The sequence below is a fragment of the Sapajus apella genome, unplaced genomic scaffold, assembly GCF_009761245.1.
Source record: "Sapajus apella isolate SASKATOON/1434 unplaced genomic scaffold, GSC_monkey_1.0 scaffold36, whole genome shotgun sequence".
In the NCBI taxonomy this organism is placed as follows: domain Eukaryota; kingdom Metazoa; phylum Chordata; class Mammalia; order Primates; family Cebidae; genus Sapajus; species Sapajus apella.
Window position 1 is genome coordinate 9503493 of NW_022436976.1, and position 6000 is coordinate 9509492.

At 45.4% G+C, this 6000-nt stretch overlaps 1 protein-coding gene across 2 annotated transcripts in view; it reads right to left on the reverse strand.

Moving 5' to 3' along the window:
* ST6GALNAC5 (ST6 N-acetylgalactosaminide alpha-2,6-sialyltransferase 5) overlaps positions 1–5564 on the reverse strand; it is a 177428-nt gene extending 171864 nt beyond the window's left edge. For both annotated transcript variants that reach the window (XM_032296564.1, XM_032296565.1), the window contains exons 1-2: positions 5177–5564; positions 4131–4367 (exon numbers count right to left, since the gene is read on the reverse strand). In XM_032296564.1, coding sequence (XP_032152455.1) covers positions 4131–4367; positions 5177–5191 — 252 coding nt within the window. In that variant the 5' untranslated portion in view covers positions 5192–5564. The remainder of the gene's footprint in view (positions 1–4130; positions 4368–5176) is intronic.
* Positions 5565–6000: the final 436 nt, after the last annotated feature.

The window sequence follows — 6000 nt, forward strand, 5'->3', positions numbered from 1 at the left end:
ACCACATTACTGCAACTCTTCGCCCATGAAATATCTTTTTCTGATTTTGGGGGTTTGACGCTTTGTGGTAACAGGGTTTCATCATCACTGGCAGATCATGTTTTATAATACCTGAGCATTCAAAATTAGCTCACTTTGAATTTCCTTGAGATCCAAATGATTTAGCATTCATTTGAGTCATTCATTCACAACTCAAATGTCATAAAATAGGGTCAAACCTGCATTGGAGAATTTATATACTTTTCTAAAGGAGGAATAGTTATCCCACAATTACAAAATAAGTTAGATGGCATGCATCCAAATTCTGGTTTTGGATTATTATTTTTCAATGCTTGTGTTGACTTGTCTTATCACTCCAACTGGATAGTTACCAATTGGTAGTAACAGTCCTATTACCACTAAGCAATTTTGATTTGTCTGAATAACCGAGTGCCTAGGAAAGAAAAGAAGCAAGAATAAGTATGCTATTGGTTTGTGTTAAATCCATCCCTGGGGGCTACTTCTGAAGCCAGGAGATAGCTGCTGAGCTGTAGACCCTATTGGTCACTGCCCTTTCATAAGCCATTTCAGTAAAGGGCAGCCTGGGTGGTAGTGGGCCTGGTGTGATAAAAGCCTGTCCTCTGGAAATGGGAATTAGTTCACAGTTCCATTTTACAGGGTCTACCAGATGGCAAATGACCTCATCTACCCAGACCAGATCCAGACTGGAAACTGAATTGCATTCCATGTTCCCTTCCACTCTGCTGTAAGACTTGGAGCTGTTATAAGACTTGGAGCTTTCCTCTGAGGATTGCTTGATTTAATGTGTGTGTGTGTTAGCTTGGTTATACATTATGTTGCAGTTCTAAATGCGGAAGGTTCCCAAAGCCATGACAATCGGCTTCTTCACTTGTACCTAAGCAATCTTGTTATCATTGGCTTCCAAAAACTGGGACCAAGAGAGTAATGTTAGAATACAGATATAGTACCTGAAGAGACAGACCAGTAACACGATGGAAATGAGTTGGTGGAACATTTGTGGGAAGAGGTCTGGGGGAAGGGACTGGGAAAGAAGAGAAGGACTCTAGCAGAAAATGCCTTCATTATCACAAGAAACTCCATGTAGCCTTCATTTAGTGATACTGAAATTACAATTGCAGCTCACATAGCTTGTAAAAGAGGAAGTAGAGAATATGACCATGAAAAGTGATATTTTAAGCTTCAACACATGCTGCTCATCATTGACTTGACTTGCAGCATATCTTTCAACAAAAGCACATAGTGATTTAATCTCAACAGTAATTCAGTCTACAGCCATATGAGACAAAACCGTCATCGCAGATGGGCTATAATTTGTGAAATTCAGGTGCTGGGGATTAGGACCACCTGTTGAATTTAATCTTGGAGCTGGTAATGTTAATAACATCATGTAACTGAACATAAACACTACATATTTATCAGTCTTTGGGGCCTCCAGCTAAGGAGGTGTGAACATTTTCCTAAATAGTATCTGTAACTCTCTCCAGACTCTGTAAATCAATGGCAAATAAAAAAGGCTGTTGGAATTCTGATTCAATATGCAGCAGCATATGGCTTGGTGGTCATCACATCCAGCATATTCCACCTTTTTTCTGAGGCCTGATGTGAGAGTTAAAAAAAAAAAAAAGGCAATCTGAGTATCATCTAGCAATATAATAAGAAGAGAAAAGCTTTCCTTTCTTATCCTCCTCTGTGTTAATTGGAAACAAATTCCTAGCAATAATCTCACGAATGACTTCTACCTCTGCCTATGCAAGACTATAGAAAGATCTCAAATAAACCTAATTAAACAGCAACTTTTGGAGACAACATAAACGTTTACACATGCACCTTCCTGTGACCATCCGTAAGGAAGCTCTGCCCAATTTCCAGTTACCTAAATAGTACCCGTAAAAAGAATCAGTTAACGCATTTTGAGGAGTTTGCATTTAGTTCAGTGGACAATTGGGATAATGCCCAAGCAGAAGACATAGATTTTTAAGATATGCTTTTTGTTCCTTTGCTTGTGGTGCTGTGAACTCCCTCAAAACCTTTGGGTAGAGAATTTTGTGAGATGTTGGTGTTCCATGAAATAATTTCACTGATATTCATCACTATCTCCGAAGACCTTCTTCTACTAGGAATGCCAATGACTTTCACACAATATCATTCATATAGCTCTTCACAATTTGTAACACCCTTTTACTACATATCATTTAATTTCCCACATAGAGTATCAACATTTTCCACCCAGACTGAAAAGGACTGTTCTTTGTTTCAATAAAATAAGGCTCTGATAAACAAAAATGGAAATCAAATACATTTGTGTCAATAAACATTGTTTTGAACATAAGCATTAGGGTATTATACTCTGCATTAAGCTATCGGCATTCTTAGTTGGTGTCTGTCCAGCAGAAGAACACAGGAAGAAAAGTATTGGAACTATCTTCCCAAAAGCTGATCAAAACTTTCAGCGAATTTACCTTCTGATGCTGCCATTAATCAAAGCTTCACAAGTGTTAGTCATTACCACCAAACAATAGCCATGGAAATCCATGAGCTCAATATATCCATCATACACCAGTTACGCATAAACACCACAGCCATCCACAGTGAGAAGCTAATGTCTAAACTTTCTTAGAACTCCAGCCCTTATTGGTTGCTTGCGCATGCAGATACAAAGCATGTAATCAATCAACAACTAAGAAAGGAAATGAAAGCAGTAATTGTAAAATTGATAGCCCTCTGCTTTTGGATTTTAAGTCTACTAAAACCCCCACCCCTCAAAGCCTGCTCCTGCCAGAAATAAATAAATAAATACATAAATAATCACTTCCTGATGAAACTGATTCCTCCTTTTTGATTCCCTGAATTCTTCCCATTGCCAATTCCACTTTTTCAAATAACCTTTCCTTGATCCTTCCAGGGAAGTCATCTTTCTCATTTCTGCACCCCTACAGTACTGTTTATATCTGGCATTTATTATGCATTTATATCTAACAGTTTATCTATCTACACACATTTCATGGTATATTGTTTTGTCCTCAGATATTTAAAGATCCATAAGGCTGGGTCCTGCCTTAAATTCTTTTATACCTTTCAAATCCTTAGCATTATGCATCAAACAGGTGTGTGGCAATATTCCGTATGCCACTTTTAAAAAGTTTGATTTTTTCATGTATGGTTAGAGTGACCTTTTCACAGGAAGGGAGCATCTACTAAATACTACTTCAGTTCACAACCATAAAATTTAGTAAACTAAAAAGAATAATTGGGAGACTTCAAGAAATTCTCTAGCTTTATAAAGCAGATACAGAGTGGAATTGTGTTTTAAGAAAAATATATGAGCCTCAAATAATGAGGGATACATTTAAACTGTATTAAAGTATCTTCAGAATCAGCAAACTTGATTAGGAGTCTCCCAGAGGCTTCACACGCTGAAACCAGGTATTTATGATTCCAGGGAAAGAAGGCTCAATTTTAAAAAATTCATCTTATTAATTATTAGCCAAGCCATGAAGCAGCTTCCCGGAAGGCAGAGGAAGACAGGCTCACAACGATGAGTTTCAAACCATTGGAAGCTGAGTTTGTGCCTCAAGCCTTCCATGCCTGCCTGGGTACCGCTCCCCAGGGATGAGGGAATTCAGCCCAAAGCAATGCGCTGGAGAGATCAGAGGGGCACCTGGGATCCCGAGCAGTGGCCGCGGGCTGGCTGTGCTCGCCCTCTGGTTCCGGGTCAGAGGAACGCTCAGGCTGGTACCCGCGCCATCCCCAGTTTCCTCCCACCGGGTAGCGACTCGGCTTTCAAACCCGAGGGTTCTGGAACCGGACCTCCATCTGCAGCTGCAGTTCTGGGGATCAGGGAGTTCTAGTTCCAAGGCTGATTTCCGCTGGGAAATTAGCTTTGGGGTCCACTCTCCTCACCCCTATTTTCTACAAAACTTTATGTCTTTCTCCAAATAAGAATTCATACCAAGTTGGGACTAGCCCACCCTACCCCAGCGGGTCCACTCCCCCTCCAGCCTCCGAACGGCACCTACTCACGGCGCCTCCCAGCCCCGGGAAAGGGAGAAGGCTCAGGTGTGCGGGATCCCCAGGCAGAGCGGCGAGCGGGCTGGCAGGCATGCTGTCACCTTGTGGTCCGCCACGCCGAGGTATCCGTCCAGTGGCCGCGGTCCCGCGGGGACCCAGGGGCGCGGCTGGGGGCTGCTTTCCGCCGCCGGCTGCGAGCTGCCGGTGGCCGACGCCTGCTGCTGCTGCCGCTGCTGCTGCTGCGGGGGCCGTTCCTTCTGGCCGCCGAGGCTGCTGTACACGAGCAACAAGCTGGTGCACATGGTGGTGAGCGCTAAACACACTGCCAGACCATGGCGCTGCGGGCGGGCGGGAGAGAGAAGAGGAGAGCCGCTGAGCGCAGACACCGGAGAAGCGCGCCCAGCGGGGACACCTGCGCGGTGGTCACACTAGCCGGGGAGACCTGGGGGCGGGGGGCGGCCTGGGCCCCAGCCAGAGCCGCAAGCAGCTGGGAACGAGAAGGCACCGTCCCCTCGCGCACCGCAAGGGATGCTCGGGGCGCGTCGCTGCTCTCGGCCGCCGCCGCCCAGATCTCTCGGCAGAGGGCAGGTGGTGCACTGTCCCCAGCTGCGGGAGGGAGCGCGCCGGGGCGGAGGGCAGGGGTGGGTTTGCACTCTGGGGAAGGGTCGGTGTGCCCCAGCCAAGCTGCTGGAATCTTGAGTCCTTACACCCCTCCTTTCCTGGGGCCCTGGGGCTCTACCTTGCTAATCCTTCAAGTTTGAAAATCCAAGAAAAAGAAGAAAGTCTGCAAAGGTCCCCCCTCCCCGTCCTTCTTAGTTTTTAGCAGGCTGTTGCTTTTGGGCACCCCCATCCCTGGAACAATCTGCCCACTCCTCCACCGCTCCTGCAGCTCTCCGCCACCCCCTCAGACCTCTCGCCGGAGATCTAGGAGGCGAGGCAACCCGAGTTCCATCCTGGCTCCGGGATTCCGAGCGAGGCAGAGCTGGAGAATAGGGAGGGAACGCGGAGCGGGTAGAAAGTTGTCCCTTTGTAACAGGCGACCTCGCGGCCCAGGATTAGGCGTCCTGGAGTCTCCCCGGTGCGTCCCGCGGACCCTGAGCCCGGGGATCCCCCTTTTTGCCCAGTGGAGTTGCCACAACTGACTCACCATCAGGGTCTTCATTTTGGGCACCTCTTTTGTGCAGAATCCTCAGGCTCGCGCGTCCGGGGCCACTTTTTCCTGGAGGGTTTCCATGATGGGTGATGGGGCGGAGGCGGCTCTGATTTTCGCCCGGCAGCCTGCCGCGGCAGATCGCTCGCGGGAGCCACGGGACCCGGGAAGCGCCGCTCTTGCAGAGATTAGAGACAGAATTAAAACTGAACCGGACCCTCGTAGTCTCAGTGATCTACACAACTGCCGCCTGCCGCCGCCTGCTGGGTCCTAAAGACCTCTGCATCCCCTTCCCCGCCCCCAAATAATAATCTTTTCAGTAGTGAAATTTCTGGGGAGAGAGAGTTAACAGAGACAGTATACCCACTTCTTGGTCCGCGGGCTTATATATCTTTAAAGAAGTCATCAAGTGATAAAGGAGAACCTGATTGGATTCTGAACGCGATAGCCATTTCAAAATTTGCAAACTAAATGTTCTGTTTTGTGATGTTGATAAAAACAAGTCAACCTCCCAAATGTCAATAACTCTATTTATAGCGTTTGCATTTATGTTCATAGCATAGAGAAATCTAGCACGAAATTATTTTTCTTAAAAAATTATTTATCATTTTGTTTTTCGATTGTTCACTTTCTAATTTTCTCTTCCCTCTTAATTTTACTTTTTCAGATCCAGTTACTCTCATGCAATCTTTAGATCACAATGTTTCATCTAAATTATTTGATTCATTATTTTTATTAAATATTACAATTATATTTCTACCTGACCTTTGAGTTTCCTTGTGTTCATCTAAATGATCTTAAAGTTTTAAAAACATTCAGCA